This window comes from Muscardinus avellanarius (assembly GCF_963383645.1).
Source record: "Muscardinus avellanarius genome assembly, chromosome: 21".
NCBI lineage: Eukaryota > Metazoa > Chordata > Mammalia > Rodentia > Gliridae > Muscardinus > Muscardinus avellanarius.
The window spans coordinates 23,888,456-23,901,794 of NC_137807.1; the positions used below are offsets into that span (position 1 = coordinate 23,888,456).

Sequence of the window (13,339 nt, forward strand, 5' to 3'; positions counted from 1 at the left end):
GCCGTCCACTTCATACAGGGGCTCTCAGCTTGCTGCTGTGCTGCTTTGTCCACAGTGACCCGAGTCACCCCACGCCCGCCAGGCCGCTTCCCCAGCTCGGCTCCGTGCTCCCAGCGGTGCTCCAAGGCCTCCTGGGCGGAGGAATTGCTGTCACTTTCCTCGCAGAATGGCTTCAGAGAATGTCTTGTGCCTTTTGCCACAGAGGCATGCATATTTAGTCCTGGATGCTGGGGTTTCTGAGCCGCTCTGCAGGCTCGTGTGGGGATATGCAGCAGGCATTGGAAGGGAGGGCTTTGCTGCGTGATCTGGGGGGCCCCGCAGAGTGGCCAAGTCCAGATGTCAGGGCAGTTGCTGCTGTATTAAATGCTGAAGGTAGTGCAGGCGTGTTTAGTCTTTTTAAAGACACAGGGTTATTCTTTTTATTGAATTGTATGTACTAAACAGTCAGGTTAGTCATCCTCAGGAGGAAGCCCTGATAGGGCGTGTTCTAGAAGTCTCCACACTCCTGTCTGTGTCTGGATGCACGCCTTTCACACGCTTCTGCTCATCGCGTGTCGAATTCCTCGAGCAGGTTTTGAAGCTCTGCCTTGCTGTCCGTTCTTCCTGCAGACGGACTGTAAATGCATCGCGGAGCGCCGGCCCAGAATGAAGAGGGCAAGCAGGAGTGTCGGCTCGGTGCCTAAGGGGTCTGCGCCCAGCAAGACGCAGGCGGCAGAGAGAACCAAGCCCGAGAGCAGCTCTTCCGTCGCCTCCGCCAGCAAGCCCGGGAAGCCGGGGGCAGCAGCGCCGCTGGCCAAGGTACGTGCGGCTGCTCGGTCTGCGCTGGGTGTCCGGAGGAGGCCTTCCCAGCAAGCACTGTGTGAGCTCACCTCCTGCTGGTTCTGGGAGCACACAGTCTTTGAAGAGAGCTTTCGGTGGGCTGGCCTGGCTGGTCTGCTCGGCTGTGAGTGGGTCTAAACGGTGGGCCTACGTGGGAGGCAGATACGCAGGGCCGATATGCAGGGCCCGCCTTGCACAAGGCTTTGTGCCCCAGCCAGCTGGAGCAGGCGGCCTGTGGGAGCCTGTGGCAGAGGGTGGAGTAAGGTGCAGGTTCAAGTAACCGAAACACGGACAGTGTCAGGTGCCCGGGGAGCAGCGGGCAGTGCGGACAGTTTGAAGCAAGGTGATTGTTTCTAGCCTGGGACAATTTTGTGAAAAGACCATGTAACAAGGCTTTTTAAAATTTTTTTGTGGGATTGAACCCAGGGCTCTCTAGTACTGAGCTACAGCCTCAGCCCTTTTTATTTGAAATAGGGTTTCACTAAGTTACCATGCACGGGCTTGAACCTGCGGTCCTCCTGTCTCGACCTCCCAGGTACTGAGTCCACAGGCCATGCCGAGCACCGGCCTCCAGGTCTTCAGGGACAGGGACAGCGAGGTGAGGTGTTTCCTAGACTCGCGGTTTTGTGGGGTTTTTTTTGGGGGGGGGTACTGGGGATGGAATCCCGGGGCATTCGACCTCCGAGGTACACCCAGCCCTATTTTTTATTCTTTATTTTGAAACAGGGCCTCACTACATAGCTGAGGCTTGCCGCGAACCGCGATCCCCCTTCTCAGCCTCCCAAGTGCTGGGATGACAAGCGCCCCCACGCCCAGCTCGACCCCACAGTTCTTATCCCACTCCACGGTCTCCATGCCATAAGCTGCTCTTCTTTTTCACCGGAGTCTCCAGCTGATCCAGTATTAATTCTAGTTAACATTTTTAAATTGAGGGTTTTACTTTAGTGGGAGCATAATTAGTGTTCTTTACCCTGCGCAGACTAGATGAAGTAGCCATTACTTAGGTCGTGGGCTGTGGGCACAGGTAGACTCGGGCAGTCCCAGCCTCAGAGGCCGTGCTCCTGGCTAGCCGAGGAGGTCCGTGCGTGCCCAGCACAGGGCCGGGCACGGAGCAGTGCTTAGTGGGTGGCTAGCTTCCTCTGGTTGGGATCGAACCCCGGCCCTTGTGCGTGCAGGGCAAGTGCCGAGCTGCCTCCCGCCCAGGTGCGGCCTTTCTGTGGGTTAGATCTAGGAACTGCTCACACCCCGGATGGATTCCTGAACGGGTGTGGTGAGTGTGGCTCGGACAAGACTGTTCCTGGCACTCCCCGCGGCCTGGCCTCCGACAGCACACACACCGCGCGCTCTCCAGGCCTCTTCAGCTAAATGTTCTCTTGTTTGGGTCTTTGTTTTTTGTGTTGGGGTGCGTAGTGTTTGGGGTAGAAACATGGACTCTGTGCAGGAAATCAGAAGGGATTTCTGCTAGTGTGATAGAGAGGGACCAAGCACAGGACAAGAAGCACAATCCCTTCAGGCGCCTCTTGTCCAGAGGAGCCAGGGTAGATTGTGGCCTCTTAAGCGCCTCAGAGGTTCGGGCATGGGGCTTCCTTAAGTGCCAAAAGACCTAGCAGGCAGTGCGGCCCATCCCAGGGCGTGGGGCCCCTGGCTCACCCAGTGCTTTGGGGGGCCCTGATTCCTGGGTCCGCCCTGGTAGGCTGCAGGTGTCAGGCGTCGTTTTGGCCTGGGGGGTAGTACCAGGAGCAGACCTTCTCCCGCGTGCGTTCGCTGCACCCACGCCCTGCAGCGCTTGCTCGGTGGATAGGTGGCATCTTCTGACCTGCCTGCTCACTCGGTCTCTGGGCTGTCTCAGCTGGAGCCCGTGTGACTGGGAGGCCTGTTATGTATGTGACGGGAAGAACAGGCTGCTTGCCCTCTCCTCCCGTGGCTTTGCGTGGTGGGCAGCCTCTGCAGGTTCACGATGCAGTGTGGGCTGAGCGGGTGCGTCCGCCCCAGGCGGCCTCTGCAGCGGGGAGTCGTCCGCCGGTGAAAGTGAGCACCCTTGCGTGTGGGGCGGAGCCGACACCCTCCCGCCCTCGTGGCTGGGCACTGCGTTGGCAGGTTTGTGTAAGTCGCGCTGTGTGGAGAGGCCCTGGGCGGAGAGGAGGGGAGGCCTTGGAGTAGTTGCTGTCACTGAGGAGAAGAAAACATCACTGGCCGGAAATCGAAGTAAGAGACAGAAGGAAGCAGTGAAAACAGACAGAAAAATTGAAACATTAAAGGGCTTCCCGGGGCTGGGTGCAGCTCCATGGTAGAGCACATGTTAGGCATGCGTGAAGCTCGGGCACCTCCGGAAAGGGGCTGCTTCCAGGCCCCAGACTTACTTTATTATACACATATGTCATTCGTATATATTGTATGTATACTCTTCCACGTCGCCTCACAGCCTCGCGTCACGATGCAGTTCACAGCGCTGGTGAAACACGCGCAGCCCCCGCCCCACGGGTGATGAGGTGGACCTCAGCCGTGTGCGCGGTGGCATGGACGTGCTTCCTGCCTGGGCCTCGCCTCCCGCTGCCCTCCCTTCCCCAGACCGCCCCGGGCTCTGCGCTTCCTCCCCCTCTGTTCTCCGGAGCCCTGTGCGTCCTGGGTACTCTCTGGCTTCCCGTTCTGCGGCTGGCTGGTCTCGCTGAGCTCCGCGTTCTCCAGGCCCTTCCGTGCCCCGTCATTTTCCTGTTGTTCTTCACTGCCGAGTAGAATCCTGTTGGAGAATTCTATTGGTCTCTCCCACAGCTTTGTAACCCATTCATCTGCTGATGGACACCGAGGTGGGCCCAGAATTGGCGATTGAGAATCGTGCTGCTGTGAGGGTGGCTGCGCGTGGACGGCTGTGGTTCTGACTCTCCCTCTGGAAAGGTCCGCAGGGGTGGCACTGCTGAATGCGGCTTTGTTTTTCTGAGTCTTGTCTTTCCGTTTCTCTGGCACATGACACCTGCGCTTGGGTCCTGAAACTGTGGGAGTGTTGTGATTGGCAGGTGAAGGAAGCGTTTGGCTCCCGCCTCTAGGCCCGCGCCCGCAGGCCCCGGCGTGGTGCTCAGGGTTGCCGTCTGTCGTGGCGGGCGCCGGGGTCTGTATTTCTCACTCCTCGGATTCCCTGGAAGCGCGGCCTCGTGGAGTCGGGAGCAGGACCCTTTGGCTCAGCCTCGCTGCTGACTGCGCCCGTGAGCAGAGTGAGGTCCTGCAGCCCCGCTGCTGGCGTGGCTCGGGCCTCTGTGCTCCGTTCTTGTCACAGCCACCGGGGAGGATTCTTTCCCCTAGTGACACGCCAGGGTTGGCGCAGGCACAGACCTCCTGACAAGCGCTCGTAGAAATGACATGCTCTGTCATTACGCTGGAGGACGCCTTTCTTCCCCTAAAAACTGATAGATGAGAATGTAAGCTTCAGCCAGAATCTGAGCAGTTGGTACCTCTGACCTGTTATCTGTGCCGTACATTCTATGTGGCCTAAGTTTGCAGAGCAGAGGCTGACAGGGCTGCTGGTGTAGCTAGGCGGCAGTGCTCGCCTGCCATTCGAGGCCCGGGTTCTACCTCATTGCAGGGGAGAGAAGAAGGGTAACGGTGTGAGCCGTCCAGCGCTGAAGCTTGAAAGGTAAACTAGGGAATTGGTTGTAGTAGCATTTGTATCTGGAATATTTATCAACTGATTTACACTTTGCATCTGTTTTTAAAAAGTGGCGATTTCTGTCCCTTCATCGACTTTATGTCTTGGGACTGTCGTTGATGGGGAATTTTTCCACATGGGAATGCACACGTGTTTACAGAATCATCGCAACCCAGAAAGTCAAGGCTCGTGTGTTCTCTCCCAGCGGGGCTGGGGAGGCCTGCCGGGAGGGGAAGGGGAGCCGGCATGGTGCCACCACCTGGCCTCGGGAGGGCGGGACTGGGGACCGGCGCCATGTGCGTGGATGTCCCGCTCACGTTGACTCCCCCTCTGACGGATGGACCGGGCACCGATGGGAGTGTAAAAATAATGACAAGAACGAGGGGCAACATAGCGAGGCCTCGAGCAGCCTGGGCAGGAGGTGAGCGGGAAGCGCGGAGCTGGTCCCTTGGTTTTTCCATTTCCCCTGGCACAGAGCTGTGTCCAGACAGCGCTGCACAGCACAGCGCTCAGGAAGCCCTGCTGCCCTGCCTGCCACGGAAGCTCAGCTGGTGCCAGCTGGCTTCTGCCCACCCCCACACCAGAGATGAATCCTGCCAGCTTCTGACCGTGGTGTGATGGCTGTTCTCTACGTGTCTGCTTCCTTACCCTGTTGTCCGGCACATCTTCCCCTTCGTTGCAGGTTGGAACTCGTGGGCTGAACCCTACAATTTGTGTCTATTCTACTTTTTCTCTGTAGTGCTGGGGAGCAAACCCGGGGCATTCTACCTCTGAGCCACACCCCAGGCCTGTTCTGTTCTTATTTTGAAACAGGGCCTCACAAAGTAGCTGAGGCTGGCTGCAAACCTGCGACCTCCTGTCTCAGCCTCCTGAAGATGTGCTCCACTGCACCTGGCTCATTTTTCCTACTCTGGAAGGACTTTGAGAGTTTTTACTCGGGGGCTCATAGACCAATATTGTTAAGAACATTTTTAAACGTGTTTTTTTGTACGTAGGCGCACCCGTTTCTGGTGGCCCTCTAACCAGGAGTGACGTTCCTCGGTCATAGGGTATGCATGTGTTCCTGGGCCCCGGGCTGCGCATGTCCTCAGCCTCCTACCTAGAGCCCGGCGGCCTGCCGCAGTGGCTGCCAGTTCACGGTCCTGGTTGGTCCGCGCTCACCTACACGCCTACTCCTTTTGTTTTAACCACTCCATAGGCTTGGGGGTTTTGTTTCTTATTTATAAATTGTAGACGTAATGGTATAAAATGTAGACATAATTTTTTACTGCTAATATTTTAGTATTTTGTAAAAATCATCCCCCCCTGGTATTGAGTCTTGAACCCAGGCTCATTCTACACCCCTAGCCCATTTATTTACTTATTTCTTTTGCAGTACTGGGGATGGAACCCAGGGGCTTTCTACCTCTGAGCTCTACTCCCAGCCTTTTATTTTAAAATGGGGTCTACGTTGCTGAGGCTGGCCACGAACCTGTGGTCTCTCATCTCAGCCTCCCAAGTGCTGGAATCACAGGCTTGCAGCCCCGTGCCTGGCTGTAAACGTCATTCTCTTTTATAGCCATAGTACAATTACAAAATCAGGAAATTGACAGTAATGCGTATTTTATTGACTATAGATTTTAATTAAGTTTTACCAGTAGCTCTAATGTTCATGACTAGAGAAGAGAGGTCCACCTCCCCAGGCTGCACACAGGGCCATGCGTGGCTCTTAGTCGTGCTCTTCACTCGCCTTAAATCTGCGGTTGTTCCTCAGTTCAGGAACTCCTCCCCCCTCCTCCTCTTTCTTCTACCTCCAAGCTGTACCCCCTGCCCTATTTTTTAATCTTTATTTTGAAATGGGGTCTCACTAAGTTGCGGAGGGCCTCAGTAAGTGGCTGAGGCTGGCCTCAAACGTGCGACCCTCCTGTCTCAGCCTGCCAAGTACTGGCATTGCGAGTGTGTGTCGCCAGGCCGGCTCAGTCGAGGAGTTTCTAGAGCGTGCCCGCGCTCAGTTGGGGCTTGTCAGCGTTGCCTCGTGGTGACTGGGTTATGTTCTGACAGCGGCCCCACAGGAGCAGCATTCCTGAAAGCGGTGGCCTTGCTGTGCCTCCATTAGGAGGGCGGGCTAGGTTCCCGGGCAGTCATGGTAGTGGTAGTGGTAGTGTTTTCTTTTATAAGTGAAGAAGCTTCACTGTGTTGTTGTATAAGTATTAAGTGTCTTATCCGAGGTAACTTGCGACTTTGTAAATACTCCTTTCTCAGAGCCTTCACCTAGTTTTGGCATTGGAGTTGGGTCCTCCTGCCATGATTTTTCCCTGGTGGTTTTAACCCAAGCCTTCGTCCTGCAGGCAGCTGCAGTCTACATTGTGAGCGGCCTGTATTCCGGCTCACTGCCCTGGGGCTGGCACCCCGGGGGTCCCCCGCTGGCTCCCCGCCCTTCTGACACGTCCCTGTCATTCTCGGCTCAGTACATTTTGTACTTTTCCTGCCCCAGCTTAGAATCAGCCATTTCTTCAAAGCAGCCTTGTCCTTTTAGTGAAGGAGAGGACTTTAAGCCACGGTGCAGACGTTAGAGGTGTCCGTTGCTTTGGGGACCACATGTGCCAGGCACGGCAGTGTCTGCTGAGGACGCCGGCCGCCCTGCTTCTGTGCTGTGCATCCTATCTCCTCTGTACTTCGCCTCTTCACTCTTCTTTTTCTTCTTTCCCTTTCTCCCTCTACCCTCTCTTTTCTTGGTGCCAGCACTGCGCCACCCTCGTCTCAGCGCTCACTGCCACCGTTTTGCCTTGTTGAGTACTGGGAGACCTGAGTTCGTCTCCGTGCAGACTTTGAGATGTGTGCCACGGTGTACGTGCAGCTTTGCCCAACCCCACGCCAAGTGTAACCAGAGAGGTGGAAGACAAGCCACGTTTCCACGGGACGATGTCGGGTGGTTTTCAGACACAGTTGTTGCTTACAGCAGAAGAAAATTAGTGCAAAGGTGAATTTAGCCTTTATTAACACCATGGAAGGTCATTTGAAAATAGAAGAGTGTGTTGAGTTTGTATCCTGGCTAATGGATGAGGGACACACACATTGCCAGGAAAGGGGACTTTGGATTTGAACGTTTTTGCGGGGTTGACTTGGTGGCGCATGCTTGTAATCTCAGTACCTGGCAGGCTGGCACAGGGGGATTGCAGGGTTGCGACTAGCCCTAGCCACTTAGGCCTTCTGCAGGGTGGTGAGGCCACGTTTCAAATAGGAAATAAAAGGGCTGAGGATGTAGCTCAGCGGTCAGTGCCCCAGGGTTCCATCCCCAGTGCTAAAAAACACAAGATTTTGCAGCATAGTTGCTGGTTAATTCCATTAGCAGAAGCAAATCTTAATTAAGAAACCTTTCATGACTGAAGGAGACCCCTCTTCGTCTTTATTCTAGACATTCTAGATTCTCGGTGTGACGGCCTAAATTCCCAGCTCAAGTCTGAGCTGCACCCGACCCTTTCGTTTTGAAGCGGGGTCTTGCTGAGCCGCGGAGTGTGTGCTGAAGCTGAGCGCCTGCCGCAGCCTGCGCGTGCGCCTGACTCCCCGCTCGCTCCTCGGTGCTCTCATCTCTGGAAGTAAAACCTCATTTCTTCACTGTTTGCTTTTTTTTTTTTTTTTTTCTGGTGGTACTGGGGTTCCTGGAAGCCCTTCAACCTCCGGGCTACACTCCCAGACCTATTTTTACATTTTTATTTGGAGACAGGGTCTCCTAAACCAGTGCGCGCGGCTGGCTTCGAACCTGCACGATCCTCCTGTCTCCTTCACTGTTTTCTACATGACTATTTTAAAGCCACTCCCATTTTCCCATAGTATTTGTTTTCTTTTTAAAAAGCTTATAATATTTTAGTCATCTTTATAAAATATGAGCAAATGTTACAAATGGTCTTTCTCAAGTGGTGTGATCATTTGGACAGACTGACTCTGGCCCTAATCATGAAGTTGCTAGTTGCTGTGTGTGTGTGTGTGTGTGTGTGTGTGTGTGTGTGTGTGTGTGTGTGTGTCTGGGATGGAACCCAGGAGCGATCTACCTCCAAGCTATACATGTATCTGGGCCCTATTTTATTTTTTTAAATATTATGTATTGGTGCATTGTCCACACATCTTCATGGTATATAAGATGGTAGTGCGTGTTTTATTCTTTATTTTGAAACAGGGTCTCAGTAAGTTGCTTAGGCTGGCCCCGGACCTGTGATCCTCCTGTTGCAGCCTCAAAATTACTAGGATTACAGGTATATGCCACCACACCCCACTCTATTTTGCTGTTTTTTTAAATCTTGGTATACCAAGGTTTGAACTCTGGGACAGTTTACTTCTGAGCTATGCCCCCAGCGCTTTTTTATTTTTATTTATTATATATATATATTTTTTTTATTTTTTTTTGGTGGTGGTGGTACTGAGGATGGAACCCTTCTACCTCTGGGCTACACTCCCAGACCTATTTTATATTTTATTTGGAAACAGGGTCTCTTAAGCCAGCACAGCTGGCTTCGAACCTGCGCCATCCTCCTGTCTCCGCCTCCCAAGCGCGGGGATTACAAGCGTGCGCTACCATGCCTGGCCTTTTATTTTTATTTTGAAACAGGGTCTTGCTAGTTTAATGAGAGTCTCACTACGTTGCTGAGGCTGGCCTTGAACTTGTGATCCTTCTCTCAGCCTCTCAAGTCCTGGGATTACAGGCATGTGCCACTATGCCTGGCATAGTTCTTTATTACATTATCCAGGACTTTATTTTTTAAAAATATCTTTGCTGGATGTGGTGGCGCACACTTGTAATCCCAGCATTTGGGAGGCTGAGACAGGAGAATTGCGGTTCACGGACAGCCTCAGCTACTACTTAGTGAGGCCTCTGCAACTCAGTGAGACCCTGTTTCAAAATAAAGAAAAAAAAATAGGACTGGGAGTGTAGCTCGGAGGTAGAATGCCCCTGGGTTCCATCCCCAGTACCGCAAAAAAGAAAAAAATCTTTCAATTTTGATAAAAATTTGACTAGAGAATTACAGGAGGAGGATACATTTCAGAAACATTTTGGGGGATGTCACTGAGTCAGCGCAGTGAGGATTGGGTGCCTCTCGTGGGGGCTCCTGCGAGGGGCCCCTCGCCCTGTGGCGGTGTGGCGTGGTTCTGAGAGCGCCTTCCCAAGCTGTGGCTGGGAGGGCGGCGGGCCGCCAACCCACTGTGCCCTTCCATGCGGCCGGCACACGGCGTGCAGCAGCCATCCGCGACATCCTTGGCTACGTGCACGGTCCTCATGTCTCAGAAGGAAATGTCGGAGGACTTACAGACCGCAAGGAGCTTTTTGTGTGTCACATGAGTACTCAGATGCAGCACAGACGCCGAGAGCTCTGTGGTCGTGCACTGCGCACTCTTGCTTCATTAGCAACGTCGTTCTGTTCTCTGTGCTTCTAGACCAAGAGCAATGACGACCTTCTAGCTGGGATGGCAGGAGGGGTGACCAATGGTGCTAGAGCGAAGAAGAGCGCCTGCCCGCCGGCAGCACCGGCCGCGCCAGGCCCCGCCACGACGGCCGCCGAGGGCAGGCCCAGGACCAGCACAGGTAAGGGCTGGAGGGGCGGCATGGTACCAAGGGCAGTCTTTCCGGTCATTTAAAACCAGATCAGAAAACGTCCCACCCGGGCGGAAGTCACCAGGGTGTGCCCGTGGCGCTCTGAGCTCCCGATGGCTGGCCGCCCTCCCTGGCTCTTGTTGACTTTGAATCAGGTCTGTACATCTGTCATTTCATCATGGATACTTTACTGCCTTTGAAAGACAAAGATGTTTTAAAACAATCAAAATACAAGTAGCATTCTTTAAAGCAGTAATTAGCCGAGCGTGGTGGTGCACACTTATAATCCCAGCGCTTGGGAGGCCGAGGCAGGAGGATCGCACAGGTTCAAAGCCAGCCTCAGCTACTTAGTGAGGCTCTCAGCAAGTGAGACCCTGTTTCCAAATAAAGTATAAAATAGGGCTGGGAGTATAGCCCGGAGGTAGAAAAGCCCCTGGGTTCCATCCCCAGTACCACACACACAAAAAGAATAATTAAGTAGTAATTATTCTTTAAAGCATACATTATTCAGTAAGCACTTAAATTCCCACTTTTCTCATCAGTTTTTTTAAGCTATTTTTGTTTGGATCTGAATTTATTAAGGTTCCACATAGTTTTGGGTGATGCATATGGAAGCCATTTTAAGTCTGTGGGCTGGTCCCTTTTCTTGCACTCTGATTTTTATAGTAGCTGGCCTTTGACCAGTAGCATCTCTTCATATCTGTATTTTTTGTGTGTATGTGTTGTGCCAGGAATTGAGGCCAGGGGCATTCTACCTCTGAACTACACCCTCAGCCTGATTTTATTTATATTTTGAAATGGGGTTTCACTAGTTTGGAGAGAGTCTCACTACTTGCTGAAGCTGTCCTCGAACCCCCAATCTTCCTTCCCGTCTCAGCCTCCCCGGTGCTGGGGGTCCAGGCTCTCCTGCCACGCCCAGCTCCGTTCCTGTTTTAGCGCCGGCTCCCTTGTGTGCGGCGAGTGAGTGAAGCCCAGGAGGCTCGGCATGTCTCACTGTCCATCTCGGCCTGTGCTGACGGGTGTCCAGAGTCCTTCATTCAGATTCAGTAGCCACTGCTTGTTTTAGATTTGCTGGGACTCATAAATTAACTCATCCTGCAGTCCAGGGAGTGTATTGCAAGCCGGGCGTGGTGGCGCACTCTTGTAATCCCCACGCTTGGGAGGCTGAGATAGGAGGATCACACAGGTTCGAAGCCAGCCTCAGCTACAGAGTGAGGCTCTCGGCAACTTAGTGAGACCCTGTTTCCAAATAAAATATAAAATAGGTCTGGGAGTATAGTCCAATATAGAAAAACCCCTGGGTTCCACCCCCAGTATATCTCTCATACACACACACACACACACACACACACACACACACACACTTATAGCAGATCTCCTGTCTCCCTTACCGAGGTGTTAGCGTGAGACTCGCACAGCCCGGGCTCCTCTACCCTCGCCTGCTCTGCCCTCCCGGAACCCCCAGGCCCGCCCACAATTCATTTTAGTGGTGGTGTGACTTGATTAACAAGAGGGAATATTTCTGTCCTGGCTTTTTATGGGCGTTATTTCATTGGTCTTTATTGCAGCTCTGGGAAGGAGAGATGGTAATTATTCTCATTTTAGACATGAGAAAGTGGAGAAAGCTACACTGAGGCTGAGCGTACGTATCGTGCCAAAGGCACGCATGCCTTGGCTCAGTGAAGGGCTCCCGAGGCGTCATTGCCCCGCCGGGCTGCACCCTCGTGGCGGTGATTGAGCCTTCAGTGCTTTGCCCCCTACCTGGGGTCATCCCGCACACAGCACCCGTGCTCCTATGGCGAGAGGACCCGGAGCAAGTTAGGTGCTCCGGTGTCGTCCGTCTCTTCCTGTTTCCAGCCTGTGGGATTGTGCTGGGAGACTCCACGTGTCTGCGTGTGGCCCACCGCGTCTCAGTTGCGCTGTCACCACCTCCTGCTCAGATGCGTTGCTCCAGGATGGTCTGTATGTCTGCTAGGACCACCAGAACAAACTCCAGAGACTGGTGTGCCCACGCAACAGAAACGTGCCCACACGGCTGTGGGGCTCAAGTCCACCGCCAGCATGGCGGCAGGGTGGCCGTCCTCTGCCCGTGGCCTGGTGTCCAGGCTAGGGCCCGGCCCAGCAGTGTCATCCTGACTTGGTTAGTTTCAGCTGGATTAGGCTGCATAGTACAGTGGCTTTCTGAGGCTCGGGGTGAGGGCTTCCCAGGCTCTGGGGGACACGGTTCTCCTCGTCGGCTCCCCCTCCGCTCGCCATGTCCACCGCAGGGCCTTTGGTCTCAGCGAGCCATCACCGGCCTCAGCGCTGGATGATTCTTTTGTGTGTGTGTGTGTGTGTGGTACTGGGGGTTGAACCCAGAGGCAGTCTACCTTCAAGCTATACCCCAGCCTGATTGTATTTCTTAGATGAGTCTTGCTACGTGCAGAGGCTGTTCTCCGGCCTGCCCTCCTCCCGTCTCAGCTTCCCTAGTACAGGGATGCAAGGTGGTGTGGGATGACTGCCCGCCCAGCGCAGGAGCCCGAGGGGCCTCTCCCCTCTTCCTGCCCTGTCTCCTCTCCTTCATGGAGGGCCTGTCAGTCTCTCCTTGACGGGCGCCTTCACGGTTTTCTTTGGGTCACTTGCACATCCTGCCCTGTGTGGCTGCTGTTAGGGTTGGTTGCTGTGTCATTCAAGGATGGAAGCAGTTACGCTGGTCATCATCCTTGCGCCCGCCCTGCAGGAAGCCCGGTTTTATTTGCCCTGAGGCTCCTCCTCCTTTCCCTGTGTTCTCCCTGCCCAGGCCCTTCTGCAGTTAGCTTGTTACCTGCCTGGGCAGTAACAGACAGCTTCTTCAAACTCAGAATTACCCCATGACAACTGTTTAAAGCTCTGCTTTCAGACTTGAGTTAATATGTATATTTAAAAAACACACACACAGCTGGCCGGGCATGGTGGCGCATGCTTATAATCCCAGTACTTGGGAGTCTGAGACAGGAGGATCACAGGTTCAAAGCCAGCCTCGACCACTTAGGCTCTCAGCAATTTAGTGAGACCCTGTTTCTAAATAAAATATAAAAAAAAATAGGTCTGGGAGTGTAGCCCAGAGGTAAAGAACCCCTGGGAGGTTACATCCCCAGTAACACACACACAGCCTTATTGGGATACAATTCACATTCTGTAACATTGATCCTTTGGGAGGTGGGCACTGGGGACTGAACGCAGGGGCATTTTACCTTTGAGCTATACTCCCAGCCCTATTTTTATTCTTTATTTTACTTTTTTAGGATACTGGGATTGAACCCAGGGGCATTCTACCTCCCAGCTATTTTATCGTTTGTTTT

At 53.6% G+C, this 13,339-nt stretch overlaps 1 protein-coding gene across 2 annotated transcripts in view; it reads left to right on the plus strand.

The window, feature by feature from the left end:
• Window positions 1-618: 618 nt before the first annotated feature.
• SPECC1L (sperm antigen with calponin homology and coiled-coil domains 1 like) overlaps window positions 619-13,339 on the plus strand; it is a gene marked incomplete at both ends in the record, with an annotated part of 66,344 nt that continues 53,623 nt past the window's right edge. The window contains 2 exons of one of the 2 annotated variants that reach the window (XM_080717911.1): window positions 619-798; window positions 9,863-10,010. In XM_080717911.1, the coding sequence (XP_080574037.1) occupies window positions 646-798; window positions 9,863-10,010 (301 nt within the window). The remainder of the gene's footprint in view (window positions 799-9,862; window positions 10,011-13,339) is intronic. The other variant, XM_080717910.1, reaches the window with a different exon arrangement.